This window comes from Candidozyma pseudohaemuli (assembly GCF_003013735.1).
Source record: "Candidozyma pseudohaemuli strain B12108 chromosome Unknown scaffold00005, whole genome shotgun sequence".
In the NCBI taxonomy this organism is placed as follows: domain Eukaryota; kingdom Fungi; phylum Ascomycota; class Pichiomycetes; order Serinales; family Metschnikowiaceae; genus Candidozyma; species Candidozyma pseudohaemuli.
The window spans coordinates 75,122-96,205 of record NW_020194439.1 but is presented as its reverse complement, the minus strand read 5'-3'; the positions used below and the strand labels follow the sequence as shown (position 1 = coordinate 96,205).

The 21,084-nt window shown below is 46.8% G+C and overlaps 9 protein-coding genes across 9 annotated transcripts; 5 read left to right on the top strand and 4 right to left on the bottom strand.

The window, feature by feature from the left end:
• Positions 1 to 11: 11 nt before the first annotated feature.
• Positions 12 to 3,299, bottom strand: C7M61_002493 (uncharacterized protein; the record flags this gene model as incomplete). The annotated part of the gene is made up of 1 exon (XM_024857866.1): positions 12 to 3,299. The coding sequence occupies one exon, from the start codon at positions 3,297 to 3,299 to the stop codon at positions 12 to 14; it is 3,288 nt and encodes a 1,095-aa protein (XP_024713792.1).
• A 1,348-nt stretch (positions 3,300 to 4,647) lies between these two features.
• SPR3 (septin) lies at positions 4,648 to 6,024 on the top strand (the record flags this gene model as incomplete). The annotated part of the gene is made up of 1 exon (XM_024857865.1): positions 4,648 to 6,024. The coding sequence occupies one exon, from the start codon at positions 4,648 to 4,650 to the stop codon at positions 6,022 to 6,024; it is 1,377 nt and encodes a 458-aa protein (XP_024713791.1).
• A 583-nt stretch (positions 6,025 to 6,607) lies between these two features.
• Positions 6,608 to 7,699, top strand: C7M61_002491 (uncharacterized protein; the record flags this gene model as incomplete). The annotated part of the gene is made up of 1 exon (XM_024857864.1): positions 6,608 to 7,699. The coding sequence occupies one exon, from the start codon at positions 6,608 to 6,610 to the stop codon at positions 7,697 to 7,699; it is 1,092 nt and encodes a 363-aa protein (XP_024713790.1).
• Positions 7,700 to 8,557: 858 nt separating this feature from the next.
• SNF2 (SWI/SNF catalytic subunit) lies at positions 8,558 to 13,588 on the top strand (the record flags this gene model as incomplete). The annotated part of the gene is made up of 1 exon (XM_024857863.1): positions 8,558 to 13,588. One exon carries the CDS (start codon positions 8,558 to 8,560, stop codon positions 13,586 to 13,588), a length of 5,031 nt encoding a protein of 1,676 aa, XP_024713789.1.
• A 48-nt stretch (positions 13,589 to 13,636) lies between these two features.
• C7M61_002489 (uncharacterized protein) lies at positions 13,637 to 14,134 on the bottom strand (the record flags this gene model as incomplete). Its single annotated transcript, XM_024857862.1, has 1 exon — positions 13,637 to 14,134. The coding sequence occupies one exon, from the start codon at positions 14,132 to 14,134 to the stop codon at positions 13,637 to 13,639; it is 498 nt and encodes a 165-aa protein (XP_024713788.1).
• A 239-nt stretch (positions 14,135 to 14,373) lies between these two features.
• C7M61_002488 (RNA polymerase specificity factor) lies at positions 14,374 to 15,356 on the top strand (the record flags this gene model as incomplete). Its single annotated transcript, XM_024857861.1, has 2 exons — positions 14,374 to 15,252; positions 15,342 to 15,356. 2 exons carry the CDS (start codon positions 14,374 to 14,376, stop codon positions 15,354 to 15,356), a joined length of 894 nt encoding a protein of 297 aa, XP_024713787.1.
• Positions 15,357 to 15,458: 102 nt separating this feature from the next.
• C7M61_002487 (uncharacterized protein) lies at positions 15,459 to 17,033 on the bottom strand (the record flags this gene model as incomplete). Its single annotated transcript, XM_024857860.1, has 1 exon — positions 15,459 to 17,033. One exon carries the CDS (start codon positions 17,031 to 17,033, stop codon positions 15,459 to 15,461), a length of 1,575 nt encoding a protein of 524 aa, XP_024713786.1.
• Positions 17,034 to 17,154: 121 nt separating this feature from the next.
• C7M61_002486 (cleavage polyadenylation factor subunit) lies at positions 17,155 to 19,365 on the bottom strand (the record flags this gene model as incomplete). Its single annotated transcript, XM_024857859.1, has 1 exon — positions 17,155 to 19,365. The coding sequence occupies one exon, from the start codon at positions 19,363 to 19,365 to the stop codon at positions 17,155 to 17,157; it is 2,211 nt and encodes a 736-aa protein (XP_024713785.1).
• Positions 19,366 to 19,453: 88 nt separating this feature from the next.
• SAM37 (SAM complex subunit) lies at positions 19,454 to 20,497 on the top strand (the record flags this gene model as incomplete). The annotated part of the gene is made up of 1 exon (XM_024857858.1): positions 19,454 to 20,497. The coding sequence occupies one exon, from the start codon at positions 19,454 to 19,456 to the stop codon at positions 20,495 to 20,497; it is 1,044 nt and encodes a 347-aa protein (XP_024713784.1).
• Positions 20,498 to 21,084: the final 587 nt, after the last annotated feature.

The window sequence follows — 21,084 nt, the reverse complement described above, 5'->3', positions numbered from 1 at the left end:
TATGATGCTGATTAAAGTCTTTGCTTCATGAATGATTCAAAGTCGTAATTTTCGGTGCCATTGTAGTCAAAGTAGTTGTTCCCTCTATTATAATTTCCGTTTGCAATGGGTTCACCACGGACACTGAGCTTTGGCGTCAGCTGAATTCTCTTGCTTTTAGACCTTTCTAGCATGCTGTTGTTGCGGAATTGTTCAAGGTTTGGCATGGTTGCCTTTCTGACCTGGCCGTCCCGCTTGCGAATGGCATCCTTCGACTTAACCTGAAAGCCAGTTTCAGATTTTGCCCAGCTCTCTTCGCTTGCTTGCGAGACGGACAGCCTCGTCGAGTTTTTTCTGATTGGCTTTCTTTGTCTGTCCCAATCATTCATGTATCGTGAATAAATACTCAGCAAATCATCCCTATCCTCACGAGCTGGCTTGGTTGTTGGTAGTTGTTCATCATCCTCCTCGACCAAAACAACTTCAACGGGCCGACCGTTTCTTTTTTCGATGATGGAGCGGTACGACATTGTCGAATCGTTCCTCTTTATCATGCAGACATTGTAGTCCTCCTTGGTTAAGTCAATTGTGATGCTATCAGTGTCAGTGGGAGCTGTAGATATCGTTTCACGAGCTGTCACCATAGAGTCTGAGAACTTCGACTGCGAGCTTCCGCTAATCTGCTGCGAATGTTCACTTGGAGGACGACCTTCTGTCTCAGGGTCAGAGCGTCTCGCACTTCTGTTGTAATAGTCGCTTTCGAAGTTGGTGTTGTAAAGGTTAGACTCCGGTTTCCTGCAAGATGAAGCATCTCTGAAATCAACCGCGTATTGAATCTTCTTTGGTGGTTCGGCCACAACAATGTTGAGGTTTTGGTCGTTCCCTTCGTCATTTTGACCTTCAGTAGCAGGCTCTGACACAGCCTTGGTTTGCTCCTTGCCCGGCACTGGTGGGGATGCTGAAGCCTGCTTGGGTGCTTGGAACGGCTCCGAGATCGACTTGGATGCCTTGTGTTTGTGAGGTTGCTTGCCACTGCTTATGCTGTTTTGAGGCGATGGTTCGTTGTAGAGATCTGCAAAATCAAAGTTGTACATCAGTCGGTGACGAGCATGACGGATGGGGGACTTTCTGCTAGCAATAGCACCAAGAGAGGCACTGGTTGGCATCAGCTTAGGAGGTGAGCTAAGTGGCTTGCTTGGCTTGAAGTTCGTCTTCTCAAAAGACGAATCCAGTTCGGAGCAAGAAGTATCCTTGTCTCCGTACATTTCACTGAAATGTTGCTTGGCAGCCAGGCTTGGGACTCCAAGTGGTTCAATATCAGAGGCATCTGCTTTTTCCAGACCGTCTGTTTTCACTTGTTGAAGATCATTGAAGCTCACGCCGTTGTGTCTGGTCTCCAGTAACTTATAGCTCAGAAGGCTATCGAGATCATCAAGGTTGGGAATCTCAATTTGCCTCGATGATCTGTTTGAGCGCTTTCTTGAGATGTTTGTGTTCATGATTCTCTGCTGTTCCAATCTCTTGCGGGCCTCCTCACTATTGGTGATGTTGGACATGTCGTTGGGGAAGCTGAAACCTCTGCCAACGCCACTGTTACCATCGTCAAGGGGGCTAGTGCTGTTATCTGTTTCCTCTTCTTCATTTTCTTCACTTCCCGTCACTTCAGGGTCAGAAACGGTCTGCTGCTCATCTCTGATGGAGACTGACGTTGCAGTGCTTGGCTTCTTGGTGATATTAAGCTCCCTTGGGATTTCAAAACGTTCTTCAAGACTGTCACCCTCCAATTCAAGTTCCTCAGGTGGGGGCGGTAGCTCCTTGCTGATATTCCTCGTGGACTTGCTCGTAACAGATTTGCTGGATAAAGAGGACCGTTCGGATGCTGAAGTAGAGTCACGAATGCTGAAGTCGACGCTCTTTTGAATTGAGTCCCAAGATGACAGACTCGAGGCAGACTTGGAAGATGTGATAGATGCGCCTCTGGTGGGGCCATTTGACTGAGCCGTGAGATTAGCCAAAGGTGCATTCATGCTGCGAGGAATTGAACGCAAGGATTCGTGGTTGAGGTTGAGAGCATCGCCCACGGAGCTGAATGAAGAAACAGAAGAGACTTTTGATTCGTCTGAGAAGCTTCTTTTGTAGATTTTGAGGTATGAGTCTTCACCGAGGTTGAGGTTATGGTGGTATGCATGGCTGTGTGGAAGCGATTTGGGCTCCTCTTGTGGGGCTTCCTCGACTGGTGTTTGGGGAAACATCTCGACTTTCTCGGGCTTTTTGCTGGCTGCAAATGGATCAGGCGTAGTGGGGAAGACGTCTATCTCTCCACGAGACAAGCGAGCATCTGGATGCCTACGAGGCGCTTCCGTGACGACACGAGTTTCAAGTTTTCTTGGAGCATTGAAGCTCGAGTCTGCGGAAGATTCATCAAGTTTCCGAGGTGATAGAATGGGAGCCGAGGTCGAGGTCGGAAGCAGAATTGGAGGCGGAGGCGGTGGGACCAAGTCCAAGTGTGGCTTGGAAACCGACACAGGCATTGGCAGCTGCAAGTCTGGTGGAGGTTTGCGCAGAGTGTTTCTGATTTTCTGGGAAGTGGGCGAAGTGGGCGTAGGAGGTTCCTCAGCTGGCCTGATTTTTGGTTGATCCTCAGAACTTCTGATTTTAGGCAACGTGGGCAATTTCTTCAGGCGCGTGCTTGACGCTCTGGAACTACCGGCGTTGGAGGCCTCTTCAATCATGCTGAGCTGGTCCAGGGGCATGGACTGGTGTTTCTGAGCAAAACGAGCCACCTTCTTGCGATTGCCCATGGTTGCTGGCGGTTTCTGAGGCGTAGCAGGTTTCAAGAAGGAGAGCTCCAGCTCAGACTCAGAAGACTCAGCTGGCTCGTAGCTTGTGCCCGTGAAAACAAGTCTTTTGGGGCTCCTCTGGGGCGAAGCAGGAAGAGCCTTTTCGGAAGGTTTCGTGCAAGGCGCCGACCTTCCCCTGGAAGGTTCTGGCGAAGGAGGAGCCAGTCTAGTGCTGAGCTTGGGAGGCATCTGCAATTTGAACGGGATGGGCAAAGCATAGTTGGCGCTGGATATATGGAGCTTTTTGGCAATGGGCAGTCTGGACAAGCGTCTTATTTGGTCAGGCAGAAGCAGGCCATTGGAGATTTTGGATGCAATGTCATCGTGGAAGGGGGCCAGCCCGTACAAAGCACCAACGTCCAAATGTGAAATTGGGCGTTGTTTTGTGGGCGAAGCCAGCCTTGCTCTTCGTTCCGGATGCTTGGGTCCAGGGTTCTGCAGCACATCGTCAGCAGACCACTGCTTGTGGAGCAAAGGCATGGTTGGTGGATGAGAAAAAAGACAGGCGACAAAGAAGGTTTTTTTACCCTTGCTTGATCATTGTGAATGTGGTTACCGTATGCGGCGACATAGGGCGTGTTTACAATGGGGCCGAAAAGAGTAAGCACATTGAACGTCAGCTGGGAGTTTTTCCTGAGGCGCATCCAGGGTCTCGTTCTGGAAACGGCCTCCCATTGGCCGACTTTGGGTAATTTTATTAGCTTTACGAGCATTTGTGTTTTACCTGGATGGGAATTTCACCCTGGGCTTATGCTTTCTTGTTTCGTGGAAACTCCTCCCCCTTGCACCCGGTGATCTCCTTCTACGCCGCTGCCTTCTCTGCGAATCTGTCTCAGCACCCCAACCATTGTTTCCAGTGTTCTCCAGAAAGCCGCCGGCTTGGCCATGTAGCGAAGTTTTGTTATGGAATGGTTGACGGCGCGAGGCGGTTACATAACCAGTTGCTAGTGCTTCAGTGGCCGCTGCACTCCTTGCTTGGCGATCGTCAAGAAGAGGTGTGGCTGATGGAGGCATTGAGGAGAGGTTGGATATAAAGGGAAGGAAGAATAAAAGAGAAGAAAAGTAATAAATTTGATCAGCTTGCCTTCGTTCTACTTACTCTTGCCTTAGCTTTATCTGGTAACACTTCGTGGCTATGGGCCAGCAGTGGTCGAGCAACTTTACCTTGCAAAGCCACTATGCTGTCTCGTTGTTCTGCTTCTCGATCTTCGGATCAATAGCGTACTCCGTCGTCAGATCGGAGCCGTGCCTAATAACGCAACCGGCTGCACCGTTCTGCAACTTTGCGAGGGCCTTATGTGGTTGAAGTGAAGGTACTTTTAGCCCCTGAGGAGCTTACTCCGCCATTGGTCGGATAGTTGCTGGAAAGAAGGCTTTGAAGACCGCTTGTGCTTTGTGGCCTAGCGCTTGCGCATTTTGTAGCGTTCTAGCCTCATGGGGCGTTGACTATGGTGGCCTTTGATCATATAGATGAGGTCTTTCAGCTGAAGAAGTCGAAACTGCGTTCTAGAAGTAAGCTTTTGTCTGTACTATTAGACTGTCCATCGTGGCAGATACCTCCACGTTGGGGAGATCTGGCTGACCACTGCATTTAGGTAGTAGCACAGACCTCCATTCTGGCCACTGCCAATCTAAACTACATATCCACCACTAAATGTTGAATTAATTTAACGGTGGAGTTCTTTTAGGCAAAAATACGACAAACTAGCTGTTCTCTCACTCTCGTAGCCCACCTTGGTGCACCCCTCCCGTGGTGCCCTCTTGTGGTCTCGCATTTTGCAGCCATTCCTAGAAACCTCCCTCTTCACAACCACCTTCTTCACCAAATATGCCTGTTTTGTCCAGCCCAATTAAAACAGAAACCTCTCCACGGCCCTTCAGCCCCAGTAACAACCCGTTTCTTACTAAGAGCCCAGCTCCCTACTCTAGGCCCGCCAGCAAGAGACTCATTCCCAGACTTGAGCCCGACGAGGTCTCTGCCAAGGTGGGATTGGCCTCTTTGCCTGTCCAGCATGAACGGATGTGCAACCGTAAAGGCGCAAAGTTCACCATGATATTGGCGGGCTGTAGCGGCACCGGTAAGTCTACGTTCCTCAACACCCTCTTTGGTGTGCCCTTGGACGAACACAAGGAGGAAACGTCGTCGATCTTCTTTGATATCAGGGAACGCAAGTACGAGCTCACGGAGGGCAACTTCGACTTGCAACTCACCACGGTGGATGTACCTGGCTTTGGCGCCAAAATGGATAACCAGTACTCCTGGATGCCCATTGTGAAGTACATCGACCACTACTTTAGGCGCTACATGCTCCAGGAGGAGCAGCCGGACAGAAGCAAGCTCGAGGATAATAGAGTTCATGTTTGTCTCTACTTCATCCAGCCTTCGAACACCTCGCTCTCTGCCTTGGACTTGGAGTCCATGAAGGAGATCTCAAAGCGGGTCAATTTGATCCCCGTCGTGGCCAGAAGCGACACTCTTAACAGAGACGAGCTTATGGAATTTAAAAACACCATCAACAAGACCTTGGCGGCCTTTGACATTGGTGTGTGTAAGTTCATCTCTGACCAGGAGGTTATCGACAAGATCCACCTGGTGTCGCCCTATGCCGTTGTGGGTTCCAACGCCACTTTCGAGAACAGCGAAGGTAAACTTGTCAGAGCAAGAAAATACCACTGGGGAATGGTGGAGATTGAAAACCCAGAGCATTGTGACTTTTTGGCTCTCAGAGAGATCCTCATGAGTGAGCATATGCTCGACTTGATTCAGTCCACAGAGGCACACTACAACGCCTACAGACGGTTGTGTTTGAGAGACCGTTTGGAGCGTGCTGCCGATAACGCATTTCGTCAACCTCCCTCTCTTGATGATGACGAGGACGGCTTAGCGTCGTATCTTCTCTACAAGAAATCGCTGCCGTGGAGCACCATTATGTCCCAGGATGACGTGGACGCTGAGGATGCCCAATTGAGCAATGAAGTAAGGAAAAATTTGGAAGAGTATGTCAGAAAGACGGAGCTCAGTATCAAAGAGTGGAGACAGAGTCTTGTTAGGAAACAAGCCGAGTTCAATGAAGATTTGAAGAGCATTCACATTCGGATCAGCGAATTGCGGAATGAGTGTCACAGATTGAAGAACGGCGGTTCCAAAGAGTCTGATCAGGATGCCGCAAGCCCAATCTTGAAAAATGAGTATTTGGGAGAGTAGCCCTAATAGCACTGTTTCGCAGCCACTGGTGTAGTAGTGTATGGAGTGTATTGAGGTGATGCTCTCGCTGGAAAATTTCTGATCTCTAGACATCTCTTTTTCTTAGGCTTTTCCCACAAGTTGAACATCCGCTTTGAAAGGATTGTCCGGGGATTTGTCTCAGAGGCTTGTCTCGACCAAAGGCATGGGAAAACAATAACCCAGTTGCCGCCCACTCTGCTGGCAGAGTATAAACATGAGGTATGTTCATTTCTTGGGCCACATCAGGATGAATCTTTTAATCAATGTATGTTTTTTCTGGCATCTCTAATGTTAGAGCTTCTGCTCAATGAATACAACCCTTGACAATTATCTGATGCCTTAGCAATGCTTTGGCGTGGCCTCCAACTTATTCTGGAGACAGCACTAACAAGCAGCGACTTTCAATAGCTCATGTTTAATACACAACATAAACGAAATTAATGAATGTAGCAGTAAAGTTGTAATTTTCTATTCTTCCGGGTCAGGTTTTGTTCCATGAAATCGTTGATCCACCTCTCAATGGTGTGCGCATAAAATTGTGAATCTTTGTCTCGTCTTACCCATGGATCCCACCACACCCACCAATAACGGACCTGAGGAAGAGTTCAAGACGGTAGAAGCCCCTCAATCGAGTCCCCCTCCTCCTCCTGTGAGGGTGGTGAATCTCGTCCTAGACCACTTTGCATTTGTCAGAGGCATTGGAAACGTCAAGAGATGGTTCAACAAGGAGTACACTGATAGCATCCTAGAGGACAAGAGTGATACAAGAGTCGTTCTCAACCTCTATATTCCCACTTACACTCTCCACGAGTTCGAGTTTGCCAAGAAGGGAACTACCATCACAGCTTCCTACGCCAGAGATGCACTCAAGCTTATCGACCAGGTTCTCGATCAAGAGCAGTCCGTGCCTTCTTTTGGTCCAGAGGATGGGGAGGCTGCCCCTGAGATACCCAAGTTCACATACAACTTGCTTCTTGAACAGCGGAATTCCAGCTATCCTTACTGGGACAGATGTCTCAAGTACCAGGTGCAGCCGCCTAAGGTGAAAGACTTTCCATATCATAAAACCAAGCTTGCCAATACTGTTTTGGGACGTCCGAAAGCCCCAGATGCTGAAGAGGAGAAAAAGGAAGCCGAAGAGTTGGCGTCAGTGCCTCCTCGTTTGAAGCATTTGATTCGCTCCTGCGTTTACAAGAAGTACATTGACCCATTCCACCCCGAGTTTGAGTTCAACAATGGTGCTCAATGGAAGTTGGTTACTGAAGATGCTGTGACAAAGGTCTGGTTGTCGAGCTTCGGTATCGACTGCTTGAATGTGAATGAGGCAGAGCTTCTCATATTCCAGTCTGACGATGTTACCGGGTTCAATCTTCAGGCACCAGGGGAGAATTTCAACTCGCAAAAAGACAGGTATGACGCTGTCGATCGGGGTATCTTGCATCAGTGGGTTGACACTACAAAATATGAGTATCTGAGTGTTGGTGGTGATAGACGCAGAAAACCAAAAGAGAAAAAGGCTAACGGCACCGAGAACGAAAGCAAAGCTCTTGGGCCCATTCATCCCGATGAGGTGAAGGAGGAGAAGTTCCACCAGATCAACTACGCTCCTCGCAGCAGACCAGCTGGAAGGAAGCTATACGTGCCAAAGAAGTGAGCCATGCATGAGCATATAAATAGGTACAATGGGGCTACTCATGGGCTTTTGGAAAGAAGCAACTTGGCCAACAAAATTGAAGTTATGATGCCTAGGAGGTCCTTAAGTTGAGACAGCTCTCGAAGTAATGTGGCCGGTTACTAAAGCTGCTGGTAAAGATGACAGTAAACCTCTGTTGCATGTATCATTAATATAAGAAAGTTGTCCTGACTGACTGAGGAAGTACCAGGTTCAAGCATGGCATTTTTGGTATTCATCGATTGTGTCGAAGTACCCATGTTGCTTGATGGTAGAAGGCTTTCGCAGCCATTACTATAGTTCAAAGGTCGGTACTCACCGGCTCAATTGTTGCCGTTGTTCTTTGTCTTTCTTATAAGCATCTCCGTTTAATTCATCCCTGACAAGTAATTGTCTTTAAGACTTCCTTCCATTTGTAAAATACAATTTGGCTATGATCTTAGATATTTGGGTAATCTCTCTACTAACTCCAATATGGTGCCAAATTGCGGAAATACTTAAATCCATGAATAAATTATACGCAACAACATTTTTTACTATTAAATTCCTTGAGACTATAAGATATCCCTTATAAGCAACATTTGAAGCTATTTCCCCTTTTTCGGAATCAAAATTGATATTTTGTGCAAGGTTCTACTAGTGCTGGCTGGAAATCACCTGCACCCAGATGTCATATCCAGCCTTGCCTCGCTTCACGAGCGGCGCACGACCAACAACAGAAAAAGTGAGGGTTGGTACAATACTAGTACTCGAGTTAAGCGTAACCGGTTATACTTCATCCATTGTTCCTCACCTCCAGAATCCTGAAAAAGAGAATTCTCAGGCTGAAGTATCGTTGCCATGAACAGACAGCCTACTAGGGAGGAAATCCAACGCTGTGTGCTGCGTTGGCACCAGCTAAAGAATCAGTATGGAGACCAGGCTCCGAATGTGCCTGAGTTCAACCAATTGCTGAAGATGATCCGGTTTTTCCAACAGCAGGCTATGCAGAGACACCAACAGCAGCAGCAACAACAACAGCAACAAAATGGCTTAAAGTCCAACGCTCAGTTACCACAGGGCCAACTGCCTCATCAGAACCAGCTCAACTTCAACAATATGGGCCAGCCGGGCAGCATGGCCAACAACAGCAATGCCAACATGAACCAAATGAACATGAACCAGATGAGAGGAATGGCTAATGGTAATCCGATGTCTCAAAACATGCAAGGCGTCAACAACCAACCATACATGCAGATGCAAGGTATGGCGCCAGGGTCCCGTGGCTCTGGATCCACCATGAACACGCCGGCAGTGGGCCACGCAAATGTACATCCTGGTGCTCAGATGTCAATGATGGCAGGCCCCAATTCACACTCTCCTGCCAACCAGTCGCCTCACGCCGCTATGGCCAATACTCCGTCGATGGGCCAGCCTTCTGGACAAGGTATGGTGCAATCGGGAATCGGCGGTGCCTTACCGGGAAGTGCAGGTGGACCTGGCGCCCAGGTTCAGGGTGTTCCTGGTAACACTGGGCTCCCACTGGGGCCAGGCGGGAACTTGGGTCCCCAAATGGGCAACAATGCTGTACCTGCCACTTCTCCTGGCGAGGGTCCCTTCACACCACAGCAGATCCAGCTACTTAAACTGCAGCACCAGATGGTAAAGTTGTTATTCCGCCCATCAAACAATGGATTCCCACCCATTCCACAAAACTTGGTTGACATGGCTAGCAACGAGAGACTTGCTTTCAACGGTGATCCTTCTCAGCAGCAGCAACAGCAGCAGCAACAGCAGCAGCCACAACAACAACAACAGCCTCAGGTCCCAAATCAGCAACAGCTTCACAATCAGCTCCGCAACCAACCTCCTATGGGCCATCCTCACCCAGCACAAAATAGACCTCAGCAGACCTCAGCGCAACAACTGCCTGCGGCGATTGGTGGTGCCGTTCCCGGCCTGGTGCCCTTCCACAGCCCCCAGCCAGGTATGCAGCAGCCTCCAACGCCTGGAAGCCGAAGAAGCACTCAGATACCTGCCCAGAACCAGCCACCAACTCAGGTACCACTGGTGTCTAATACTCCCAAGCCAGGAAGTACACCACAAGATAAACTGGACCCTAGAAGAAAAGGAAAGAGATCTGGTGGTAGCACACCACAAGTCTCACTGGCCCCACAACCCGCTGGTGCCGTTCCTATTCCCCGCCAACCAGAGCCTCCCGTGCCTTTTGAAGAGCTCAATTCCAACGAGGATCTTTCAAAGCAGCTCGTCGTGCCGATGAGTAAACCCAACCTCCAAGTGGATGCTTTTGAGATTCCTGAAATAGCCGGGCACGCGAAGGACGACATTCCGTTCAGCACGTTGTACACCGCTCAGAATAGAGTTAAATACCCATTCATAATGCCGAATGGAATCAACATGGATGAGATTGTTACCAATCGTGAATCTCACATAATGCTTCAAATCGACGCGCGTGCAACTCTGCTCCAGAAGAAGCTCGAGAACACTTCTGACGATATTGAAAAGCAAGACATATTGGTGGAGTTGGGTGAGCTTGAGCTTATACCTTACCAGAAGGAGATACGAGGAAAATTGCTTTCACAACTTTGGTTTAGCAAGTCACTTCTTCCCAACTCTCATCCCAACTTCCTCGCCAAATTTGGCAGTTTGACTCTCGAAAACGTTGTTGCAACCGAGGAGTTGTATAAACAACAACTTAATTCATTGGTACAAGCTCAAAACAAAAAGCACCAGACACAGGTGTCTAGAATTCTTGGATTTCATCAAAGCAACAGTGAGCGAATCGCAAACCGCAGAGAAAAACTTGAGCGCCTTTCCATTAGAATCAATAGTTTGCATGCTCAAACCGCGAAGGAAGAGCAGAAGAAGGTTGAAAGGATGGCCAAGCAGCGTTTGCAAGCTTTGAAGCTGAACGACGAGGAGGCTTATTTGAAATTGTTAGACCACACCAAGGATACAAGAATTACCCACTTATTGAACCAGACCAATCAATTTTTGGACAGTTTGGCCCAAGCAGTCCAGACACAACAGAAGGCGACTCAAAAGCGGATAAAGCCCAGCGCCGAAGAGGAAGAGGCAGAGAAGGAGGAGGGCGAAGAAGCCGCAGAGGAAAAGAGAGAGAAGGTGGACTACTACCACGTTGCTCATCGCGTCAAGGAGGAAGTCAGTTCACAACCAAGCATTTTGGTGGGTGGTACTTTGAAAGAATATCAGTTGAAGGGTTTGCAATGGATGGTGTCGTTGTACAATAACCACTTGAATGGTATTCTCGCCGATGAGATGGGTTTGGGTAAGACAATTCAAACAATTTCCTTGTTGACTTACTTGGTCGAGAAGAAGAATGTTCCTGGTCCATTTCTTGTCATTGTTCCACTTTCAACTTTGACCAACTGGAATCTCGAATTCGAAAAGTGGGCTCCAGCATTGAGAAAAATCACTTACAAGGGAACACCTGTGCAAAGAAAGGTGTTGCAACATGATGTTAGACTGGGTAATTTCCAAGTTCTCTTGACGACATTTGAGTACATCATAAAAGACAAGAGTCTCTTATCCAAGACCAGATGGGTCCACATGATTATTGATGAAGGTCACAGAATGAAGAACGCAAACTCGAAGTTGTCCGAGACATTGACTCAAAATTACCACAGTGATTACAGATTGATTTTGACAGGTACTCCCTTGCAAAATAACTTGCCAGAGCTTTGGGCCTTATTGAACTTTGTTCTTCCAAAGATTTTCAATTCTGTGAAATCTTTCGACGATTGGTTCAATACACCTTTTGCCAACACTGGTGGACAAGACAAGATCGAATTGAGCGAAGAAGAGACTCTTTTGGTCATCAGAAGATTGCATAAGGTCTTGAGACCATTCTTGTTGAGACGTCTTAAGAAGGATGTGGAAAAAGACTTGCCCAACAAGGTTGAAAAGGTTGTTAAGTGCAAGATGTCTTCCTTGCAATCCAAACTTTACAGAATGATGTTGAAGTACAATGCGCTTTTTGCGGGTGAATCAGTCACTGGCCAGAGACCCTCTACCATCAAGAACGCTAATAACCAACTTATGCAATTGAGAAAGATCTGCAACCATCCATTCGTTTATGAGGAGGTCGAGAATATTATCAACCCCAGATCAGAGACGAATGACATTATCTGGAGAGTAGCCGGAAAGTTTGAGCTTCTTGACAGAATCTTGCCCAAGTTCAAGCAAACAGGCCACAGAGTTTTGATCTTCTTTCAGATGACTCAAATTATGGATATCATGGAAGACTTTTTGAGACTCAGAGAAATGAAGTACATGAGATTGGATGGTGCAACCAAGTCAGATGATAGAACTGAGTTGTTAAGATTGTTTAATGCCCCAAACTCCGAATATTTCTGTTTCTTGCTTTCCACAAGAGCTGGTGGTTTAGGTTTGAACTTGCAGAGTGCTGATACCGTCATCATTTTCGACTCTGATTGGAACCCTCACCAAGATTTACAAGCCCAAGACAGAGCCCATAGAATTGGTCAGAAGAACGAAGTGAGGATCTTGAGATTGGTTACCGAAGACTCTATCGAGGAAATGATCTTGGAAAGAGCTGTTGCCAAGTTAGAAATCGACGGTAAGGTTATTCAAGCTGGTAAGTTCGATAACAAATCGACATCTGAAGAACAGGAGGCTTTGTTGCGTGCGCTTATGGAGAAGGAGGAAGAAAGACGACTGAAGGCCAACGAGGATGACGACGACATGGATGACGATGAGATGAATCAAGTCATTGCAAGAAACGAAGACGAGCTTACTGTTTTCAGGGAGATTGATGAGCAGAGAGCTCTCGACTTGAAGAAATCTGGCTACCCAAGTCGCCTCTTCTCGGACCAAGAACTTCCTGAGATCTACCAGAAAGATCCCGAGGTTTACTATAAGACTGACGAACAATTAATTGAGGAATACGGAAGAGGAAACCGTGAGAGGAAATCGATGAGATATGATGATAACATGACCGAAGAAGAATGGCTCAAGAAAATCGATGGCTATGCCTCTGACGAGTCTGATGATGACATTGTGCCTCGTAAAAAGGGCCGCCCAAGGAAGGATGATCGTAAAAGAGGTTTGGCCGATGGCGAGTCTGCCGCGAAGAGACCAAGATCGTCCACGCCAAGCAGCCGTACTAAGAAAGGAAAGATTGGCCGTCCTCGTTTAAAGGGTGCTTCCAATAGAACTACGCCTTCAATTGATCCTTTGTCGCCAGAGGATAGAGAGACTTTGCAGACACGAATGGCAGACATATACTCTGCACTCATTGACCTCACTACAGACGATCGGAAGTTGAGTGACATGTTTTTGGTCAAGCCTTCCAAGAAGCTTTACCCAGACTACTACGTTTTGATTAAACACCCACTCGCTCTTGATGCTGTCAAGAAGCGTATGAGCAATAAGACTTACACAGCCATCAGAGAGTTCCTTGAGGATATTCATTTGATCTTTAGCAACGCTAGGATCTACAATGAGGAGGGCTCCATTGTTTATCAAGACTCAGTTATGCTCGAGAATCTAGCAGTTGACAAGTTCAAGGAACTATTCTCCGATACTCCAGCAGAGGAGATTGAGAAAATCCTCGACTTCACCGAGTTTGATGAAACCAACAATCTCAAGCCACTCGCCATCAGCGGTTCCGCTGTTAAACAACCGATCAATGTCAAGCCTGTGGAGAATCTTGAAGACATTGATATGAAGCCTGAAACTCACGAGCCTCCTAAGATGGACCTGCCCACTAATATGTTTGATGATGCCCTCAAACCGGACGACCTTAATATCGATGACATCGGTGATCTTCTTCCCGGCGAAGATAATGGTGATACCGATCGTTACTTCGATATTCCCACTGACATGTAATATATTGGACATAATTCATAGATAAAAAGCGTCCTCAATAGTTCGTAATCATAGATCTGAGTACCTAGGCAACTCATCGTCGATGTGGGGGTTGTTGATTGCATCGTTGATAGCGTCATTGATTGCACCAGCGAAATCGTACATGCCACCATCCTTGAAGGTGATCAGACCCTTGAAGTACTCATTTTTGGGAAAACCGTCACATATACCATCTGGGGGGCTAAAGAACATGAACTCCCAATAGTTTGCTCCGAAAAGAGCAGATTTAAGCGCATGTGTGAACTTTAATTTTGGAAGCTGATTGAAGTTGATGCAAAACGTCTCGATATCACCTCGAGAGGCGTTTCCGGCCGTCAAGTATATAAGTCTTTGGTTGGTTACATATACTTGTCCCTCGGAGGCGTTGATGTTTATCTTCAAAGGCGCCAGCTTTGCTTGCAGCGCTATAGCCAATGCTTGTCGCCTAGCAGTAGTTTTGTATTTGATGATTTCTCCATCTTGGAGAATAGGTCCGTTTGGGGTGTGTTGAACTGTGTTCACTGACATTGTAGTAGTTGATAGTAAGTGCGATAAGACCTGCGTTGACTACAGTCCACTCGTCAGATGGATCTACGAAAATAAGGCAAAAACACCGTTTCAGTTGTCAGATTAAAGGAGATCCTTTGGTTGAGCTTGAGCTTGTCTATGTTGGAAATTTTGTATTTATTTGTTGAAATCTGGGGAAACCTCCTGCAAATAGTAGTGTAGTCTTAGTTCCCTCGATTTGCGATGAGGCACATCAGAGGATGTCAGTTCGTTCTTTCAACCCTGCATTGCAGGCACATTTCAAAGATTTTCCTCGTGCCCATTACCAGTATGGCTTTCGAAACGTCATCACACGTTCTGCTTGCCAACAGATCCTTGACAAACTCCGACTTAAGGAGAAGTACCCTAATTCAGAGGGCAGGCTAGATATCATAGACATATTCTCGGGTCATGGATTACTATCTACAATGATAAACTACGAATTGAAGCCAAAGAATCATCTTGTGATTGACCACAGCAAGGAGCCATGCCAGGTGTGGCAAGATAGAATTGAGTATCTCAAGAAGCATACCCAGAACAGAGAGAACTTCATATTCTCACCACTTAGTGGCTATTTCTGGTCCACCTACGACAAGCTTATAACAGAAGACAAGATTGTATCTCCATCATTCCAACCAAGATCAAAAATTCACGACGAGCTTCTAATAGTTGGAAACTTGACTTCATCGAAATATGGTGAACTGTTACTCGCTCAATGGCTCATGTGCGTTGGATTTCAAAATTGGCTTCAAAAGTATGGTAGAGTCAGGATGGTGATAACAGCGCCTGAAGAGACGGCCACAAAATTTCTCGCTGGACCACTGTACAAGAAGAGAAATAGAACAGCGATGAAAAGGGCGGTTCTTACGGATGCTCACTTGATTGCCGTAACCAAGCCCCAAACAGTCAGATCTGCTGGATTTGGTTACGACCCTCGTTTGCTTATAAAAGATCAACCAGCTTTGCTACCCAGTTCTGCCGTTGCACCTTCTACGTCCCGCTTGGCGGTGTTGGAATTTGTACCCAAGGACATTGATTATATTGATACCCAAGAACTCTCGTATGTGACGCAAGCATTGGCCCTTCGACTCAACACACTGGTCCTTGAAACCTTGTCGTTGATGGCTCCGGGGGCTGCGACTGATCTTGCACCACTCATACCGAAGGAAACACTTAAGAAAAACTTTAGGGAGATAACCGATGACGAAATTATGATGATATACAACGCGTATCATAATTGGGCATTTAAACCAAAATTTGAAGAAACACTCGTGACAGAATTGGACGAACCCGAGCACTAAACTCATCAGTTGTCCTCCATAGACTCCTTGAACAAGGAACGGTTGTTCTTTGGAGTCTCGCTCATCTCAAAGCTGCTGAAGTCAGTTGGAATACTTCTTCTGTCTTGGACTTTGGAGTCCTCAACATCTTCAGGCTTCTCAGCAATTGCATTCTTTGGACTCAGTTCCTTTTTTGACAAACCCGATGCATTCGAGCCAGTTTGACGCTCCAACTGGACTCCGTTAAAGTTAAACTCAGATCCGGTCAGGGGTTGCTCAGAGGGAATGCTCGAGGAATTACCATAATTCAGCTTAGTGCTTCTCAGATGTGTCAACGATCTGTACTTGATCAATGGAGCGCTCTTCTCCAGGGCTTTCTCATCCGAAGAAGTGTATCTCAGCAGCAGCTCATCTTGTGGCGAACCCTTGCCGTTGTCCTCCTTCTTGGTTGGACTATCGCCACCAGTATTCTCCGGCATGTTCCTAAGCACTTCACTATCGATCTGTTCCGGTTGACCTGAAGAGACCTCGTACCCATGGTTATTCGAAATGGCAAATCTCCTCAATCTACCACCGCTGCTGAGCAGACTCTCCGATTTCTTTTCTCCAGACGAGGCAGAGTTGATCATCTTGATTTCTGGTGCAAGCTTTGAGCCACTACCAAGAGTCAGATTACTGATGGAGCGTTGAGGCGTCGCTTCATTTTGCATCTCGGTCGTCGAAAGCTTGGTGTGCAACGTGTCTTGGTTACCCTCTCCTTGGCTGTCCGTCTTCAGCTTCTTCTCTTTTCCCAAATCGCCATAGCTGAATAAGAAAAGGATGGACGCCCCGATGATGAGTATATAGACAACAGTGGCAGCGGTGTTCGCAGCGAGAAGCAACAGCTTTGCAGTTGCATGAATGGAGATGCCAGAGGACATCATCGCCAAGTTCATGATAGCCATTAACGCAAGGGTTGTAGTGAATCCAATACGTGTGATGTTGTTTTCCATCACAGCATGACACCCGAGTGCAACAATTGCCAAGGAGAAAGTGAGGATGAAGCCGAACCTAAAGCCTTTGTGTATAATCAACTTATCTGTCAAACTTTGCAGTTGATCTCCGTTGTAGCCAAAGATATCGATGCCGTTTCTCACGAGAAGAGTCACATTTGCGTTTGACGGATGATCACGAGAATACTCGACCAAACTGTTGGCTTTCTTCAACTTCATCCCTCTCGTGGTTTGAAAGGTTGCACCGTCAACACTTTCCAAATACTTGGAGTCTTCAGCAACTCCATGGCGGTAGGTGACCATGACTGAGTTGTACCCTACCTTGACCCTTGGCACGACAAAGACTACCCGAGAGTTTTCCTCCAAGTATTTGTCCAAGTGCTGGTAATAGATATCGGAAACAAGGTTGGTAAACTCATTCAGGGTGGAGTTGCTTTCGGAAATGCTGAGAAGATAACGGGGCACGTCAATAGGGCCGAACTCACAGTGGAGTAGAGGAAGACTGATAACGATACCAGCCATGATGGAGAGAATGGTGAGCATACAAACATGAGGCTGAAGCCAGCGAATTTTATCCTTGAAGTTGGTTTTATCAAAATTGAACTTCATGGTGGAAAGAAGAGTGGTTGTTGTGGTCAAGTTTTTACAGCTACTCGCACGGTATTTATACGCGTCTGTTTCAGTGATCGAATGTCGTATATGAGAAACTTATAGGAAACCAATCCGATCCTTAGTTGTCACCTGGAAGATCAGGTAGATTATTAAAGAGCTCAACCAACTTTGAGCTGTTGAAGATATGCTCACCAGGGGGCCCGAAGTATCCAGCATTGGGCAAAACCTGGAGAAGGCTGTATATGGTGTTACCGACAAAACCAAACTGGTTCTCTGGCTGGCCAACCTGAGTACTGTTGATTTGTCCCTGGCCAACGATAGAGCTGTTACCGGCGCTGCCAGACGCAGATTCAGGCGAGTAGTTGTCTTCAGATGCGGACAACTTCCGACGCTTCCTTCCTTTGCGGGACTTTTTGGTTTGTTCCTCTTCCTCTTCGTCCTCAGAGTCCAGCTTCAACTCAGCACATAAGTCGTACTTGGCAATGGCATCCAACGCGGACCCTCTGTAACGATCAATGAACAAACTCAACTCGTCATCATCAGGGAACAACTGCAAGTACCGACTTTCAAGGGCGCAAACAGTATCAAGATCGAGATAGTTGTAGGCGAATCGTATATACCTTTTGATGATGCGCTTCATCGCCGTCTGGCTCTTTTTGAGTCTGACTGTCCGTTTCTTCTGATCTAGAATGTTGCCTTTCGTGAGCTGGATGGACTCCAGGTCCTCAGATATCTGCTGCTGTAGGTTTGTGAGAGCCATCTCGAAGACCACTTTGATACTCTCGATGGAATTGGTGAGGATCAAGTAATCCAAGTAGGCATAGAGGAAGTCACCGTCCAGACTAAAGTTTTTCATTGCCAAGTCAAACACTCTGTCAGCAATCTTTTTGTTATCGGAGTAGTACTCTGTCAAAGCATTCTCAACGTAGAACTCGTAGCCAAGGTCCTCAAAGTTCTTTCTTCGCTTGAACACAGCACGGACCTCCTTAATACCTTGCGTTCTTTTACTCAAGGCCATCAAATTTATATACGCTAAAGTGACAGATCTGCTCAGATCATCGAGTTTTGATTCGAGGTCGAGAATCTCGAGCGCCTCACTTTCAGAGAGCTTCACTTCAACATGACCGTTGTCAATCATATCATCATCACTATCATCCCCTTTTGGAGCTTGCTGACCATTCAATGCTTTCTCCTTGACTTTAGCGTTCAATGTCTCAAGACTCTGTTTGAGCGTGTCGTGGTGCTTGGAGAGATGTGTGATGAGGTTGCTTAATACCTCGGCGGCTTTATCGTGAGAGTTGTCCTTTTCGAGAAGTTCACTGAGTTGGAAAGCGACAAGAAAGCTTCCGGGGTTTAACTTGAAGCCCTCTGTCATCAAATCTATGCATCTTTGTCTGTTTGCTTCTTCGCTCTCAGATAACATGTACCTGTTGAAACGAAACCACATTTCAGGCACAAATGGGAGCGTGTAGGTGGCTTGCTTGAACACATATTCCACTCTTTGGCGTAACTCATGGTCTCTCAAGTTGAGGTGGTTCTTCTTTTCCAATTCCAACCATCTGAACCAGAGATCTATCTGTGCGGCTAAGACGCCGTTGTTGTCATCTTGTAGAGTCATCGGTATAGTTCTTCTTCTTAACAGGCCCTTGGTAGCATTTTTGTATTCTGTATTCCATGAACGTGCCTCCATATATGATGTAGAGAGATCAGCAATAAACTTACTGGCGCTGTTCGGCGTTGAAACGTCGTTTTCCCATTTTGTGTATTCGGCCCAGGTAGATTCAATCTTGGCGGCAGGAATAACAAGACATCTTTTGTACAAGCGACGGATGAGGTCGGTTTTTTGTAGTTGTTCCCACGACGAGGAAGGTGTCCAAGATTTGAAGAAATCGAGATAGTCCTTCCACAACTCAGCACTATCGACATCAATGCCGACCTTGTTGACAGCGAAGTCAAAGGCAGAAAGAACTGTAGTTCTGGCCTTTTCGCCACCTGTGATGACATCGTTGACTCGACGAACATATGAGACATATGTTCTACAGAGATCCACATCGTTGGTGATGGGAAGACATTTAGCAAAGATCTGTTCGACGTTGTTGAATTGTCCCCTATTAAGCTCAAAATTAACGTAGTTATTCCATTGGCGAGCATCGAAACGGAATATGGCGAAGTACTTGTCAAAAGTGGCTCTCACCTGTTCTTCCTTGTCTTTAGACACAACCTGCTCTATCAACTGAGCCCACTTCTTATAATCTAGAGGGTTCTGTTCCACGGCATCTTCAAGGCCACCGATCACGTCCAACAGTAATCGCTCTTTTTTCTCAGACATACCTCGTTGATTGTGGATGAGGTATGTGGTAGATGAGAATGCCCAGTAGTTTTTCGTGCGCATCAACATCAAGTACTAACAACCAGTGATGATATTAGAGCTCCATGTTTGGGGCGACAAGGAAATCTCAATCATAGAGCCCGAGTGTGTTGCAGCGGCATGGCTACTAAGCATTCACTTGGTTCCTCAAAAAGTCCAGTTCAAAATTGTGAAATCGAACAATACAAACCTAGCGGAGTCAGAACGGTTGCCGCTTCTAATAGCACCATGGGCCGACTCGTACCGTAAGGTCGAGGGATTCACTGAAATTGCTGACTATATCTCAACTCAATATCCGCTTGATTCAACGAAGTTTGTGCCAGACGGGAAGCTCACTTCCAAGGACCAACTAGTCAACTCATGTCTCCAGAGCTATATCAAGAAATCATTGCACAACGTGCACCAGTACAACTTGTACGTGAACACGAAAAACTACGAAAACTATACCAGAAAGTTGTTTCTGCACTATCTTCCGTTCCCCATGATGTATAATCAACCGTTGAAATTCCACCGGGACGCTTGCGAGCAGGTCAAGCTCATTGGGCTTGGTAACAACAAATCTAGCTTTTTCAGTTTTGGCGGCGGCGATGAAGATGACGTCGGTGACACCGAGTTGGTCAATGACGACGAAGAAGAGTCGACTGAGGTACCCATCAGTGCGTTGCACGAGAAAGTGCTTCTCGCTAAATCCAAAGACAAGTCACTCATGAGAGAAGCTAGAAACTCTTTCAAATGCATTGCTCTTTTCCACAGCTACATAAAGCATACCATCAAGCTTTTCGAGGAATTGAATCCGTCGCTGCCTGTGGAATATGCCCATCTTTTCAAAGCTAAGAAGGTGTCATCATCTGAGCTTCTCCTATATGCATACATCTATGCCATCACGTTCAGTGAATTACCTGATCAAAGCTTGACTGACCATATGAAAGCGGAGTTTCCAGCTTTCTCAACTTTTGCAACCACAATCACCACCGCCCTTCAAGGCAATGTGAAGGCAGAGCACACCCGAGCAGCTAAGGGGAACGAAGTGCCATCTTTATGGAACGAAGTCGGGTCGCTCGTGGGACTCATTCTGTACAAGGAGCCCAACTAATGTAGCGGCAGCGGGTCCGGAGAAATAAGGAGAGATGATGCAAAAGAAGCATATAGAGGGACTACCAATTGGTCCGCCAACAAACGTCAAATAACCACAAGCAAGAGCTTACAGTTTCCACTTCAGAAGGAAAGCCTTTTTGCATTTCCCCCTTTTGCCAGGCCATGATCACTTCAGGGCCTTGACTGCAACTTGGGGTTACCCGAACCCGAGGCAGTTGCGAGAAAAAAAGCGAGGTCTGAAAATATCACGGAACAAATATTTTTACCCTGTAAATATACACATTCACAGAAACTTCTGTAGAGTCGGGCAACCTCAGCATAGTTTCGTGTTATCCAATCCATGGATAGAACGATGGAATTTATTTGCCCTAGAGAAATTTGGCTACACCGGCAGGGCATCAATGACTTTGTGATAGTCTGCGAGCTTTCCTGTCCTCCCGGGCGCCAAACAGCTTTTTTATATAGACACGAGTAGTCATTCAAGCTTGTAACTGAAGTTTCATTTCTAAAATTCTCTTTTGGGACGGTCATGAATTCGGAGTTGAACTTCCTCTGAGTGATAGATCCTACGGTATACCCGGAGAA